Source organism: Acanthopagrus latus, chromosome 7 (assembly GCF_904848185.1).
Source record: "Acanthopagrus latus isolate v.2019 chromosome 7, fAcaLat1.1, whole genome shotgun sequence".
In the NCBI taxonomy this organism is placed as follows: Eukaryota; Metazoa; Chordata; class Actinopteri; order Spariformes; family Sparidae; genus Acanthopagrus; species Acanthopagrus latus.
The window spans coordinates 22,298,198-22,313,686 of record NC_051045.1 but is presented as its reverse complement, the minus strand read 5'-3'; the positions used below and the strand labels follow the sequence as shown (position 1 = coordinate 22,313,686).

At 44.5% G+C, this 15,489-nt stretch overlaps 1 protein-coding gene across 1 annotated transcript; it reads left to right on the top strand.

Annotated features, from left to right (window-relative positions):
* Positions 1-1,354: 1,354 nt before the first annotated feature.
* LOC119023590 (transmembrane protein 26) lies at positions 1,355-7,903 on the top strand. The gene is made up of 4 exons (XM_037105652.1): positions 1,355-1,378; positions 3,698-3,908; positions 6,056-6,200; positions 7,196-7,903. Exons 2-4 carry the CDS (start codon positions 3,712-3,714, stop codon positions 7,901-7,903), a joined length of 1,050 nt encoding a protein of 349 aa, XP_036961547.1. The 5' UTR covers positions 1,355-1,378; positions 3,698-3,711.
* The last annotated feature ends 7,586 nt before the right edge of the window (positions 7,904-15,489 follow it).

Sequence of the window (15,489 nt, the reverse complement as noted above, 5' to 3'; positions counted from 1 at the left end):
CATTTAGATTTTATAGGTAAAGAATAAAATACAGAACAAAACAAAAAAAACAAAAAACAAAACAAACAATAACACTGATTGCCGAATATTGAATTTGATCACTAGCCGGGCCGATTGACTCATAGTATAAGGTATACATATATGTAAAGCTGCTATAATCAATAGTTTTATATTAACAATGAATGAAACAACTGGGTAATATAAAATGAGTTGCTCAAACTGAAGAATCCACAGAATTCTACCCCTGACTCTGCTGCCTCCCCGATCTACGGAGATTTACTCTGTGGTGTCTTTTAGCTCATTGTTTTGGTTTTACCACCATCTGCCCGAACTTTTACGTTCACTCTCAAGACTATCAGCAGGCAGCTGTTTGCAGCAAATAAAGCTCTGTATACCTCCAGCTCAGCACCAAACAACAGAGCCCAAGTTAGCAATACCCAGTGAACATACGGAGCTGCATTTAGCAGCTAAAAAGCCAGAAAAGAGCAGCACAAAGAATAAAAGAAAAACATATTAGCATGCTGCTGCATAAACTGCTGAAATGTTTGTGTGATTTCAGCCTGTTTCCTCAGCACCCAAGTGACCAAAACAATCTGGTGGTTTCATCTGGCAGGTTTAAGGCCTCATTTGGTGATTTCGCTGGTCATCTGTCTTTGTTCCACTTTAGCAGTTTACTGGATTGATGTTCCTGGACAGCATCGACCCACGCAGCATCCTCATTCTGATGCAATAGCAGCAACATACCCACACACTCCTGTAGTGATTGCTCTGGGGACCAGCCGCATCTCCATTCCCTCTCGCTGCCGCATGTTGTTGTGCACAAAGTGGCCAGGAAACGAAGCCGTTATCAGGGCAAGCAGTGCAGAGGCAGAGCAGGCATGGGTGGGGAGCAGGGCAGGGCTGGCCGCTCTCTGAAAAGGGAGCGCGGCAGGCCGGCTTCTCCCAGGGAGATAACTTTGTTCTGGGCCAGGGGAGGTGACATCATGACGGATGGCGATGAAGATGTGGGCGCAGAGGGCAGGAAACGTTATCTCCCACAATGGCACCGAGGGGACGGAGACGTACACATAAACACTTGTGGAACACACTGACGCTCCTTGATACTCTACTCCAGTGGACTTGAACAGTTGTCACTCCCCACTGGACACAACCACACACACATATACACACACTTACACACTGCAACACACACAAAACCTCTGACATGCCTGGGTCTAGGAGGTGGCTGTCATTTAAAAGTCAAAGCCCGACAGTCACAGGCCCGCTCACTGTGTGTGACTGTTCTGCATCTGCCATTTTCTACTGCGCCGAGAAGTTGCGGGAGCTACACGGAGGAGAGCGATCGCAGCCGACCTCGGCGAGGACTACAGCTTATGCGGTGGGTTCGTACGGCATTCAACGGCACCATACATATTGCATGAATTCTGTTCGAGGCGTATTTGCATTCACAATAACAGCACACAACATTCAGAAGATAACAGTTATAGAGAAACCTGAGCTGGATTCATGTTTAATTCAATGTCAAACACAGGCACGGCTGAGGCTTTCAGACATTTAAATAAATGTCATTTAAAAGAAAAACACTTTTTAAGAGGTTAAATATGCTTATTATTATTGTTGAGAGTCATGTACTGCAAATCTTCCCGACTTGCTGCCTTTTGCTGACGGTGTATTAGAACCTAAGAAATCAGCGATAATCTGTTAATGACCTATAACATTTCATCGCTTTCCAATGAAAACTATGTTCTTCGGTATTTGGTGAATGCTCTGCTGCGGGTTATGACCCACTGTTCTAGACTTACAGTCATAAATTGACATTATGGAGATTCGTGGTTTTCATTAGAGAGAGACGGTTTATGACTTCGGCCTCCACAGCTTAGAAATTAAGAAGAGCGTGACCCTTTATTAATGACTCACTATCATTAACTACACCTTTCGCAACCTTGCAGCCCTGTGCAGAATTACTAAATGACTTCTTAATAAGTGATAAACTCACCAATTATTGATCAGTCTTGGTCTCAGGACTACTTCGTCTTGGACCCGACCCTGGTTCTACTCTGTCTTGACGAAGAGGACTATGGACCAGTCCACACCATGGCTAGAGGGATATGCCTGTATTAATAACTGTTTGACACCTTCTGTACTTCATGATGATTTATAGGACACGGGACAAGAGTTGCTCAGAAACCCTAATGCACAAAAAAATGTATTGCTTTCCATGGATGGTAAAACATGGAAAAAGGAGTACTTGAGTTAATTTCAGCTCCTCAAGGTTTGTGTGTGTTTGTTGCTCATAGAAAACAATCAGTACGTAAAAGTCCCACACATAAAATTCACCTTTACTATGATTTTTTGTTATTTTATACACATACACATATATGTACGAGATAGCAGAGCCTGATCAATGCATGATTTTTTTGGCATTTGTCCTTTAAATGTGGTTATCTTATACTTGAGACAAAGATATACAACAAATGCAGGATATTTTAAAAAACAATAAACTTTATTTTCTAAAATCATATCAGTGCACTGAAACAGTAAACTTCACTGGAAATCTAAGAACTATAAATCACTCCCAGCTACTTCTACAGCGTTGTGTTGTGTAAAACCAAAAAGGTTCATATCAGCCAATATTGGACATAACATATACACTGATACTGATGCATCATGACAGGCTATATCCAGCAACCAATATATTGATCGGGCTCTAATATGCATGGCAATATCAAAGATACTGAGGTAGAGGTTTTCAAGATTCATTTTAATTTGTCTTCTCCTGATGATTTCTTGCCAGTGTGGATCTTTTAAATCAAAATTAGGAGTGCCTAAGGTCTGCAAGTTGCACTTTTCGTTGTGTGTCATGCAGCGTGGGACAGACTGGTCTGAATCTGATCTCGGTCTCAATACACGGTGGTCTTGGACATGACTTGGTCTTGGTGTAGGTGGGCTCAACTACAACACTGCCAAATATAAACCCCTTGTAGTGCCTTATTAGAGAGGGAAATCAAACCTTTGTCTGTATTACATATTGACGGTTTGAACACAAACACCAAATATACAGGAGGAGGGAGAGATATGACTTCTGCATCTAACAAGTCGCTGTCCGCACTCGACCTGGGCTGTATGGCTCGCATCTTAACCCATGGGCAATCCGATGCCCCCTGGCACCACTTTCAAGTCATGAAGTCATCACAATAATTCACAGAGATCAAGAGATCAGACTTAAGCAAACTGGCGCAAAGCCTCCTGGAGTGCAATATTGACTGCAGACCAGTTTCTCGAACTCTTGCTTACTAATCACTGCTTGCTTTGAATTCTCCCAAAGCTCAAAGCTTTTATCCCGTCCACTAATTGACAGCGAGCACAGCTCGTGCACTGACATCATGCAATAGTTATTGGTAATGAAAGCAAAACTGGGTGTATGATGTGTAATGATGCAGGCGGTTTCATAAGTTTTTGCTAATCTTTTCGTGGCTGGTGTGGTTTATGGCAGCCTGACACCGACTATCCTTTGTGAGTTTGTTCCTTAAACTTTTTGCGAAATGAATCAAATCTGAGACACTTCTGTATTTTTTTCTATAGCAAAACTATATTAGGTTAAGAACAACGTACAGCACTTTTGCAACTTTTCATACAAAAGTGGACGTTTGAATTGCAGAGTCCATAAGGATGTATAATAAAGCTATCCTCTGTACAGGTTCTCTGTGCTCCATGATGTGTCGCATCCTGAATGTCCTGCTGGCTCTGCTGAGTCGCTTCCTGTTCGCGGTCCACGGCGTGGTGACAGTGTGGCGCGTGGTGGCCGTCAAAGAGGAGCCTCTCTACTGGCTGCTGCTGACGGGCGTGGCCCTGCTGGGCGTGGAGATGGCCGTCACTCTGAAGTGCACCCGGAACGCTGAGTGGAAATGGTAGCATTCAGGTTACAGGGTGCAGAACATGAACGACTGACATGGTTTTACAATGCACATAATATGAGTTTAGACGTCAGGATTTGGCCGAAATTTGTATTCATTTTTTTGGCCTTCATGGCTTTATATGACAGGAAATAGGATGAGAGAGAGAGTGGATGACACACAACAAAGGGCCACAGGTCAGACTCAAACCCTGGGCTTGTCCCCAAATCAATAAAGATGTTATTAGGCTGATATTGGACATCAGCTTCAAATTGCATTCATATCAGATTGATCTCATTTATCAGACAAATCCCAGTTTACACATGTTAACAATGTAAGCATGCTGGTTAAAGCCAGAATTTGTCACATAGTTCCACAAGATTCCATGGTTGGACCCTAACATTCCTAAAATCAGGCATATTCTGGTGCAAAGAGATGCAAAAATGGAGTCCATGCATTTGTTACCTCCAGGCCGCATTACCGCAGTTCCTTAAGTGTCAATAAGAAATCATCACAGTTTGTTTTCCAAAAGAAGTGATATCAATAGTCGTAGTTGTATGGAGGCAGTTGTTTATGTATGAACACACTAACTGTACAGAGGCAGTAGAATTGTTATGATGGATAGTTGATCTAAACCAGGCTTAAATCTAACAGCCAGGCCACACGGTGAAAAACACTTGAGGAAAAAAAAGAAAAAAAAGAAAGAAGTTAGCTTAAACAGTGACAGTGCTTAGAGCAGCTTTAAAAACACAGCATTCTGTTCCATTCCGTCTACCCAGTTACGCACTACTAATCTCTAATCTACCCAGCAGATATAGGACCCATTTAGTCAGATGAGAAATGCTCGCCTTGTGTACACACCAAAAAAAAAAAAAACATTTACTTCCTGGTTCAGCAGCTGACCAAATATGTCCAGTGGGCCTATTGTTTCCTCTCCTATAAAACTTAAAATGGATCGAATAACCATAACAGTATGAGGCATAATTGAGCTTGTTTACAATTCCATATTTTACAGACCTCGATTTTGTAATGGTACTGTAGCGGGAAAATGCTTTTCCCCTGCAATACCTCAGAAGCCCACAGGGTAAAAATTGGACTGGAAGCTGAGCAGCTCCGCCGTATCCAGGTCTGAAAAATACGTCCATGAATGCAACTATGTTGTGTGTCTTTGTTAGAGCTCAATAATTCATTTAAAAATAATTTGACGAGCATGAAAAGGCTCCCTCTGATTTAGTAATAATTAACAAATTTGTGCCAGCGTGTGAGCTACATTCACAGGTACGAACCACCTGCTCGCCTGCAGCTTTTGCTCTCTTTTAAAAGGGGGACAGCACGTGGATTGAGGTGTTGTGTCCAGACCGTGTAACCCCGTTTCGTGCGGGGGAGTAAATAACTTCTGAACTTGTAACTGTGTGAACACTTTACAGCCCATCTGCCCGGGGCAGTGAGCGGCAGCCTGTATGAGGCCTGTAATATTCTCTGCCACTAAATTCTGTTTTATCCTCTGCAGCTCCCCTCTCTCCTTCACTTTCCATCAAAAACAGATCCATCCCTCTGCTGTGTTATTGCTCTGTCTTTCCACCGAGCGTGCTATCACGTCTCTGTCACACTCCCTTTTCATCCAGTCGTGGAAAAAAAAAATGTCTCCGGCTCGCTCAAGTCGTTTCTGACCGGCTAGTTTGCTCTCTGTATCCTTTCTTTTCGCAGACATTTTGCTTGAGTAAACATAAACTGAAACTAAGTTCCAAAGGGGTATAAGCATTTATTGTCACACCTCATTCAACGCCAAGCCGCATCCCATTCAGGGGCTGTAGTTCTCCTTGGCACACAACGCAGCCAACATCCTCAGACGCGAGCTTTCTTCAGGCCTCTCTCTTTCTCGCTGAGTCCTACTTTGAAGTTTTTCTCCTCGTGGAGAAAGCTTTGCACTGTCAAGTGGGATTTGCATATATGATGAGAATAATTGCCTGTCTGAAATTCGATGCTTCTTTTGGGAGGGAAAAAAAAAAAAACAAAAAAAAAAAAACAGCGGGGTGGGGGACTGTTTCTTCTTCTTTAGCGGGTGGCAAAGGAACAAAAAAGCGTGTCACTAAAAATAACCTACCCCCACCTTTCCCACCCTCCCTCCTCGCCCCTCCTCTCCTTTGGAGGTCCTCTTTTAGGTTCTCCCCCATGGTTTTCCTCTACCTCAGTACTGTCATCCCGTCCATTTGGTTTCTGGAGCTGAGCCTGCTGCAGTCCAAGCTGCCTGTCAACAATTCCTCGGGCCCCGGGCTTCATTTGCTGGCTCACATCCCGATCACAGCGGTAGGCGTCCCGCCACACAACTGCCCTCCACGCGGCCACATTAAAGCAACACCTGATACCAGATAAGATTTAAATCGAGCAAAGGAGGGGCGGATAAACTATTAGTTGCAGTTAAAGACACATTGAGATGAAGTCCAGATAGGCTCCTGCTTGAAAAACTCTCAGATCTCTCCCCTTTTGGGGTGGTTTTAGTGCAGAAGCTTTCATGTAGGATTTGGGAGCTTTTTTGCCCCTTAGCTGTGCTCGAGGCTGGGTGGCAGCTTTTGAAGGCGTGAAGACGTAGTGTTTAGGGACCGTTGTGAAGTGTCAGCGGGTGCTTTCAGGATAAACTCAATGAACCCAGACGCAGTGAGCTTACTAGAATTATATCGAGATTAGAGAGGAGGTGTCTAGTTTCAATTTGTTTCCTTGATTATGCCTTTGACTTTTCACATATGTCACTGTACTGTTGTTCATTTAAGATACGAATGATTGATCCAAAAATAATTGAAATGTCAGGGAAAGCCAATAAGGAAATGATCTGCTTTAAACCAAAAGCTGTGAGAATTTTTGAAGGAACTAATATGCTTTTTAGATTTTTTTTTCCTTTCCTTCAGTGTATTTATGTTATTGTGCATGGAAAAGATCTTGAAAGTTAAGAAGGTCAAAGTCCGCACCAACAGAAGCTCCCGGTGGCTAGCCTAGCATGTAAGAACTGATTTAGCACAGCTGCTCTGTTGCTGTTAGTGGTGCTGGCTCGGCCGTGCATGAGCCTACCAATCAGAGCAGACTGGGTATTAAGGAGGCGGGCAGGTTAGAACAAGCAGCAATTATAATTAGCTTGAGAAAAACAAATAAAAGACAACAAATGATGACATTAATAGAACATTTAAATAAGATTACAATGAAATAAAAATAATAAGCACCAAAGCATTTAAACCTTGTTTCTAATAGCAAGAGAAAATGAGCATAATGTGTCTCCTCTGCATGCTGACGGTGCTGTTTCCTTCACCCAGGGCATCGTTGAGCTGGACCCAGAGAACTGGGTGGCTGGCCTGGAGCAGACCATGCTCATTGTGTTGGTTCTGGGTCGCTGGCTGATGCCCAAGGGGGACATGTCTCGCGACCAGCTCTCGCAGCTCCTCATGGTCTACGTTGGGCTGGGCGCCGACATCCTGGACATCTTCGACACCTTCAAGGAGCCCGAGGTCAAGACCAACCGGGTGGTCGTCATCATCGGACTGGCCCTCTTCTCCTGGGCGCTCATGCAGTTTCCCCTGGTGCTCACCCAGACTCAGCCCCCGAAGGATGCGCCTCCGTCGAGGAGCGTGGATGACCTCCCCTGCTGCGCCGGGGCTCCATCTGCGTTCTCCACCTGCTGCTCCAGCGAGGTGTGGAGCCTGCTGCTCACGGTGGGACTTCAAGACGGCCCGTTCCTGCTTTACCGGCTCTACCTGATGGTCCGAGAGCAGGTTCTCAACCAGCTGATGATCTTCTTCACCTGCAAGAACATCCTCATCGTCCTCTTGGAGCTTTATCGAATATTCGTGGTGCAGTGTGAGCAGCCCGTCGGGGGGTCGGGGTTGGAGAGGTGCGCTGCTTCGGTGCTTCCGTGTCGAACCAAGAAGACGAGGCGGGAGGAACATGGTGGAGAGCTGAACCCTCATACAGAGACAGCAAGCAGCTCTGGGAGGGAGGAAGATCAGAGAGGTGTCCAGGTATAGAAAGGCTTAAAATGCCGTGAGGCATGACTTCTGCCCTCGGGGAGGGGGGAATGGCTCTCACACGCCAAGAGAAAAGTCGAACCTATCAGCCATCTCTTGCATCTCGGCCTCGCTCAGAGACAGTCTCGGCTCTCTGGAGGTTCAGTGACTAGAAATAGACCACAGCAGAGGAGAATAAGTCCCCACTGAAAAGATAAGAGATGAATTTATGCAATTCCCTTTGATAAAACCTTTCAAAAAAAGTGGAGGATTTCGGTCAGGGGAGGTTTCTCCACAGAGAATCAGCTCAACAAGTTCACCTGTCAATCTCCTCAATATATGGTGCAGTTAACAAGACAACACCGCCTTGCGCTTTCTAGTACAATACATTTGTTTTAATTAGCAGCAGCAGCAGCAGCCTGTGATGATATGATTTCATTATGTTGCGCTTATGCATTTTTAATAAAAAGATGATGACGGCTTTGACACGGGGACAAGATTTTATGAATTGAACGAATAATTATGGCAGTGGAAGGTGATGATAACATGTCTTTCTTAATTAATAAACCTTTCATAATAAAGATGCTTCAGAAAAACAGTGCAGCTCTTCTCCTTTTCATTCTTTACTTTGATCACCATGAGATGGCAGTGTTGCCAAGTCAACCAGAGCAGTGTTTACTTGACTGGAACATACATGGCAGTTACATGGAGGGGAAAAAAAAAAAAAACCCTGTGAGACAGCCTCACAGTAGCACAGTTGCAGTGATGAACTCCAGCATTTGTCGGATTGTGGAATGAAAATCTCCTCCGCGGGTCTCATTGTAAGACAGTGAGGAAGAAGGAAGGCATGTGATCACTTCATTTCTAAGGATGTCACCTTCAGGCGGCGGCCATGTAACGGAGAGTCTGGTGTAGTCGATCGGGAGACATCTCATAAAGTATGGCAAGTAGGAGGAGAGAGCGAGGAGGCTCGCTTCGTTTTTCAAAGTTCATTTTCCTCTCGAGCACAATCAGCCCGCGGAAGCCTGTTTGAGAGCTCGGTGCATTTTTTATTACGTCTGAAAAAGCACACTCGTGATTATGTGGGAGTTGTTCAAGTTCGACATGATTTGCTCTCACTTTCTCTCCTTTGAGAGAGATGGAAGGTGCTTCTGAGATATTCCTCTGCAGCCCATAAAAGCCGGAGAGCCTTTTGAGAGGCTACAAGGACGGTGAAATGTTTGAGCTGAAGCTCGGGGTCTCAAGGTTTCGAGCCACTTCACGGTGGAGACAAACAGCCGCAGAACAATCACCCCCCCCCCGACCACCACCACCACCACCACCACCCTCCACCTACCTACCTATCACTCGGTCCAGACAATACCTCTCCTGTCAAACAGGCGCTGGGATGTAGTCCGCCTGCATTTATGGATGACCCTCTCATGCTGTGTTGGGCAGACTGGGAATGAAGAGTACTGATGGTGGCAGCAAGTGGCAATTCAATCAGAGGCCGCTGTATCTGTGTCCATCAAATTGCTGCACTTGGCCTGGCCTGCAAGATGAAGATAGGAGGCGAGGCTCTGAATGAAAGGAGGAGGAGGGGGAGGCTCTTTGTTTTCAATGAGCTCTCAATGAAAGAAAGGCAGAAACATAAAGAGCCGGAGAGCAGAGAAAGAGAGCATTTGTGTGTTTCCCTCCCTCTGTTTTATGTGCTTGATTAAAAAAGGAATGCATAGAATATGAGCGAGACTTCCCTAAATCGACGACTGGAGGCCACCTCCAGAGGATTTGCTGGAGAGCACCACTTTGTTTCCTCCGTTTCATCCTTGTGGCGGCACGTTGGTCTAAATTATTGATGTTGGAGCCAACTTTTTAAAAAGAGAGAAGAGAAAAATTAATGGAGAGTCCCCATTGAGATGTTCATTCTTCCAGCAGCATAATGCCGCCCGTGCTCCTAGAGTGCTTGATGATGCCCAATTCACAAAGTCAGCGCCGGGCGAGCGACACCCTGCAGAGGGGCACAGCGTCTTCCAAGCACCTGAGTTTTTTGGCGGCGAATCCCCTGTATTTGCGCGACAACGTGATGTGGGCAACACAATAGGGTGATGAAAGAGCGGCTTGCTTGTGAAGAGAGTCCTTTTCCTCTTCAGATTAACTGCATGCTTTAACAAGATTGTGTGGGCATGTGGGAGGATGGGGATGTCAGCTGATCCACGGGCTGCCCTACATAGATACAGAGAAGGGAAGAGAGCGTGGAATCTCGAAGCCTGCAACTCCAGAGCACATGGATGTACCCTCAGTCACAAGCCCCCCCCCGAAAAAAAAACAGATCTGTTCACGCAGAGAAGAGCGGCGCTGCATTGAGGTGCTCCCACTCGGCCGGTTCGCTCAAACCTGACAGAGAGCAGAGCGCCTGAATTTAAAATAATGTCTCACTAAATATAATGGAACTGTTTATGTGATCATGTTTCTGAGGACAAAGTGGAATGGCTGATCACTGACAACATATCATTTCCTTGGAGTGATGAGTCACACTGGACGCACTCAAACAACAGCTCTTACATTTTTAGCTACAGTTTTGGTGTTCAGATGGATTGATTGCCGCTCGCTTAAGCTTTGATAAAAAAAAACCCAGACTCATGCTTCACAATCTGCCATAAACGTGGAAGTCACAGATGCAACCTGTTGCACGTTCAAGTGTGGAGTGCAGTAAAAATACAGAATGTGTCCGTTTAGGGGATGGTGCCCCTAGAAACCCATCACCAGTGAAACCTCTGTTTACCTGCAGTGCACCTGGCCTGAGCCCCTCTCTTGAGTCACGTGTTACATTTTCCCAGTGGTTTTGAGAAGCTGACATATTGTCAGTTTTTCCAAGAAAGGCTTGAATTGCATTGCTTTTTCAGTTCATTAAATATGACGGCTGCCTGCACACACAGCCCCGCTCCACAGGTGCACCACCCTCTTGTGTTTTGGAAGCAGTTGCACCTGTAGCAAGGAGTCCCCGTGTGATCGGGGTCTTAGGCAAGCTGGAGACTGTGTTTTACAATGTGCAGGTGTGAAACCACTGGATATTTTTAAGACAACAATTTCCAGCTGTGTTGATGGCAACAATAGCTTAATAAATTAATAGGTAATTTAATCCTAAAAATGAACTTTAATCTAGTGTTTTTTGAGCCTAAACCTAACCAGAACATGAGCACAGTTATGTCACAACATATATTGAAATTAATACATACAGAAATGTAAAGTTTCAGCAATCTGTGGTGTACAGAGGCATACGTCGCTAACATTTATCCTGTCCATTTGGTCGACTTTCATGAACTTCCTGCTGAGCATCCCTATCAGATGTGGTTAAAGGCTCTGGATAAGTGTATTGAGTGGACCTTGAGACTATATTTTTTTTCCAATTTCCAATTTCAGAAAATGAATGTTCATGCTGAAGTGGGCAATAATCAAATTGCCACAACCTGAAGGTCTCACAGTCCACTCCGTTCCACTGTTGTCCCGAGGGTCTGGGGGAAGTTGCCTGCTTTCAGTCCAACTCTGTGCGGTGGCTGCTGTTTGTATTTGAAAATAAATAAGGTGGTGCGGATAACTTCGCAGAATGAAGAGGATCAGGCATGTAATTGATGTTTTTATTGATTCGGAAATGTGATGAACATGATAAAAAGGGAAAGCGAGTCCTCCCGAAAGTTTTACTCTGTGCTTTGTCAAATAACTTTGACAACAGAGCTGATCGTCTATTACGACAATAATAAATAGTACGTCAAGTTCAAATTTGCTGTCTAGAAAACAATTTCAGAAAAGTGATTGCTTGCCACATTCAGACATGTTTACCACTTTATTATGTTTTTCAGGTTTTGTAAGCACAGTACTGGTATTTCCAACAGGACCTGAAGACTACATATATTAGAATTAACTGACAGAGAGCGAGAGACAGAGAGAGAGGCAGAGAGAGGTAGAACCAGAGAGGAATCCACTCAACTTGAGCAGGTGCATTTCCCATGGCGGCGTGGAGCGTTTTCACCACATGCCACAAATTCCCTATTTTGTGTCAACTAATCAGGAAGTCCAAACACACCGAGGAGCGCCTCATCAGCCTCCAATCCTAGCGATAAACCCGTCAACGTGCCACAGGAATGCTGCGGCGGGAGAGGGGGGGAAGAGTGAAAACAAAGGCAAACTTCAAATGAGCCCCACAACTTTTCTGACAGGCGGCTGAGGATCCAGCTCGTGCTGCCTCATGCTACGCCACGGATGGCAGAATAACGAGCTTTACTTCACTTCAGTTGCGGTTCAGGGATTCTATATGGTTGTCTTGTTTCGCACATAGTATAGACTTTTGAGAAAGTGTCTCCCAACAGTGTGATACAGAGGTGCGATTAAAGCACAGGTTCACCCACAAATGTGAATAAAGGGCTTATCTTCTCACCCTGACGCTGATGGAAAGTCGGGTGTCAAACTATTTGTGGAGCTTTGGAACAAAACAGTGTTGCAGCTTTCTCCTAAACAACCCCAAATCTATATCCTCGTGGTGAAGCTTGTGCACCCTCTTCAGACAGGGTTCGCACTAACACGTTTAGCTTAGCAGCTACCGTGAAGATCTCAGACTTGCAAAAGGTGGAGCAGCGTCTTCTCAAGGTAATACGGGAACCGAGGACGTCTGGGGAATTGGAAACAAGCTGTATGGAGCCATTTTATGGTTCCCCATAAAGTTCCCATCTACTTCAGCTGTTAAGGAGAATGCTGTAAAGCTGTTTTTGCTGTGAAGCTCCAGAAATGTTTCATGGACTTCTAAAACTTCACCCGCATTTGTATTGGCAGTGAGGGTGAGTAGATAATGATTGAATTCCCATTTTTGGGTGAACCTTATTTCTAGTAGAACACAATGTACCTTTGAAATTGTTAATTTCTCATTACACACCTCAATATAATATCATAATTCCTCCGCCTAGCGACACCAAAAACTACCCAAGCTAGCCTCTCGTAATGAGATGATTCTCATTCTGGTGTGCTGCAGAGAGAAGTGGTGTCTTCCATTTTGTGTCCGGGAAGAAAATGTATGCGATCTTCTCGGAAGCAATCACAGAGATTGGAGGTACAACAGGTTCAAGAAAGAACTGTTAACCAAACATCTGGCCATGGTAACCCATCTAATTGACTGCGACTTCCAATCTTATCACACTTAGCTGCTAATCGCCCCAATAAAACAGATTTCACAGCAGACTTTTTTAAGTGTCAAAGCTGGGGAAAGCACAGGTGTGACCAATAACGTTAACGATGGCTCCATTCTATTAACTGTCCTAATGGAATGTTTTTTTTCCGTCTTTCAAAAGGCAAAATGTCTGCCGTGACAAAGGGGTCTATTCACATAACAGACCAGAGTCTACAGAAACAGGAACTAGAGCACTTTGCAGCCACATATTCTACTTTAGAGTCATGTACAGACACTTAGCCATTTTTACACTACAATTTGCAAGTACATGCATTGCAAGTGAGCAAGTTTGCCTTTCGTATTCTTTTGTGTTTTTTTCTGGCGTGTCATATTCGCTGTCACAAACCTGCCGGGAAATAAGGAATAGAAGAAGGCAGCATGGAGGTCAGTCACAGTGTTACTGACTCTTTCAAACTCAGTGGTGAATGAACAGAGAAGGATGGAAAAATGATCTACACTCCAACGTCCGGAGCTTCGACGACGTCGTTGCATTAAGCTGAAGAACTGGCGTGTCCAGCCAGGTGTAAAGGTCAAAGACCAACAGCGGTGGTTGGTTGATTTGACCGTCATCCCTCCTTAAACTCCTCATTTAGAGGCCTGGACCCAAGGTCAAGAATGAACTTTCATGCTCAACTTTTACCTTGTTTAAGTCTGAGTGTTTATTTAAAATTAAAGGGGTGATGACATTTCCTGGCATCACCTCATGTTCTGAATTAGTTTGCTTGGTTAAACTTGCAGCTAATTTCTGATCCAGAGACAAACCAAAGATGGAAAAAAAAGACCATTAGCTCCTCAGGTGTCTGATAACTTCTTCTTGTTGTCTCTCAGCCTTATTTATATTCATTCCTTTTTCTCCAGTGTTAATTGCTTCTGTGACCAATTTCATGCAGAATGCAAAAGTGAGCAATGAATATGAAATCCTTTTCTAAACAGAGCCTTCTGAATTCCTACCCGCATGGCAGTTTGGGAGATAACCGCTCTGACAGCTAGCAGTTTAGCCAGTCAATCTCCGGCCACAGAGGATGTATTGTTGAAATATTAATTGGCCGCCTCCTTTGCCATCCCCCAGATCCTCTGAGCTGGGAGCGCTGCCACTTCACCCAATTCCAATCTACAACATGGCCTCTGGTCATAGAGGCCAAGGCCACGTCGGGACACGAGTGCTGATGAGGAAATACGGCGGACTGTCTGAATGGACGACATAATTGGGCCAGTTGAGTGCACTCGATGAACAAACACATTTTTGAATTTAGCTGGAGAGCTGTTGCGCCTTGTGATATCCCCACAGTGTGAAGCTGATGTCCTAATTCTCTCCTCTACAAAAGGGGACTGGCTACTCTGGACTCATTTGCAGTATATTTTACCATGGCAGCCCAGAAGTCTTTTGTTGGGGAAAGAGTCGTACCTTCATGCAAAATTCATTGTGGCTGCCAAAAGCAAAGTGCATAATATAAAAGCAATGGCTCCAAGTTGAACTAGAAGTGAAGTTTTTGGCTTTAACTTCTCATTAAGATGTAAATATTGATTGCACAATGGAATGGTTACAGAATAATGACGCACGCCATTGGTGTTCAGCTTGGCTCCCTGTAAACCTTTGCTTTCACTTTTCTACCATCAATCAAGAAATCTCTTGGCAAAATGGAGGCTGATCCAGTCGGGCTGGCATCTTTTCCATCTGCTTTAATGTGTCCGTTACAGACTGAATGAATGTGGGGGCCGTCTGTTCCCACTTTGGATAATGTAAATGGAGGACAAATACGAATAATCTAGTTCACGGTCAATCACTGTATCCTTTCTAGGAGAAAATGCGGGCACTTAACGTTTTTTGAGAACCACTGATCCTTTCACACTTGAACGTCTCATATGTAAAATATTTATATCTCTACAATGTGTGCCATATCACATTCACATTACTCGTGTATGACCAGACTTTCACATCTGGAGGTACAGTGGATGGTGGTGGAGTTAAGCCCGGTGGGGGACAAACCACTTGATATTTTTGACGAGAGGCGTTTGTAAGCATTTATGGGTATTTTTTTGAGGAGGCTTTGGGACAGTGTCCAGCTTCAATTGTGGCAACCTAAGCAGGTTTTTTAAGCTCAGTTCCTAAACCCTAACCAAGTGGGTTTTGTGTCTAAAGCCTAACCAGAGCATGAGCACAGTGCTGTCTCAACAAAAACATCAAAATACAAAGTAAGCCTCTCCAACACTACTCGCGAATATTAGTTTTACTTTTTGACTGTTGATGTTTGATGCATTTTCTACAGCAGGCATTCAATCAAAGAGGTGTCAGTTTTTTGTCCAAGTCTTAATGACTCCTGTTCTGTTCTGCTCAGAGGTCATGGGCTTGTCTCCAAACCTGGGCCTGCTGCATTGTTTTGTGTGTTTTGTCCATATGTCAGGGTTGTTCACT

What these genes read in the sequence shown, in the direction of transcription:
- LOC119023590 (XM_037105652.1), top strand. Translation starts at nt 3,712, where the DNA reads ATGATGTGTCGCATCCTGAATGTCCTGCTGGCTCTGCTGAGTCGCTTC. An exon ending in CGGAACGCTGAGTGGAAATG is followed by an intron (nt 3,909 to 6,055) that starts GTAGCATTCAGG and finishes GTCCTCTTTTAG; the next exon opens with GTTCTCCCCCATGGTTTTCC. An exon ending in CTCACATCCCGATCACAGCG is followed by an intron (nt 6,201 to 7,195) that starts GTAGGCGTCCCG and finishes TCCTTCACCCAG; the next exon opens with GGCATCGTTGAGCTGGACCC.